The following is a 250-nucleotide window of genomic DNA, read 5'->3' on the forward strand; positions in this document are numbered from 1 at the left end:
TCAGCCCCTGGGCAGGGACAGGCTGAAGCTGCACCAGGCGGCTCTGTGTGATCCCGGCAGGACCCCCTCCCACAGAGTCCAGGTCCCCATCCCCATCTCAGAGGGCATCAGCACAGCATGTTCCTGCCCTTGTCCCTGCAGGGTACAACACCCAGGTCGGGGAGCGAGGGCTGAAGCTGAGCGGGGGGGAGAAGCAGCGCGTCGCCATTGCACGCACCATCCTGAAGGGTCCTCACATCATCCTGCTGGA

At 64.8% G+C, this 250-nt stretch overlaps 1 protein-coding gene across 1 annotated transcript in view; it reads left to right on the forward strand.

Moving 5' to 3' along the window:
* ABCB6 (ATP-binding cassette, sub-family B (MDR/TAP), member 6 (Langereis blood group)) overlaps positions 1-244 on the forward strand; it is a gene marked incomplete at both ends in the record, with an annotated part of 4,420 nt that extends 4,176 nt beyond the window's left edge. The window contains one exon of the mRNA XM_009870132.1: positions 142-244. Coding sequence (XP_009868434.1) covers positions 142-244 — 103 coding nt within the window. The remainder of the gene's footprint in view (positions 1-141) is intronic.
* Positions 245-250: the final 6 nt, after the last annotated feature.

Source organism: Apaloderma vittatum, unplaced genomic scaffold (genome assembly GCF_000703405.1).
Source record: "Apaloderma vittatum isolate BGI_N311 unplaced genomic scaffold, ASM70340v1 scaffold26265, whole genome shotgun sequence".
Classification (NCBI taxonomy): domain Eukaryota; kingdom Metazoa; phylum Chordata; class Aves; order Trogoniformes; family Trogonidae; genus Apaloderma; species Apaloderma vittatum.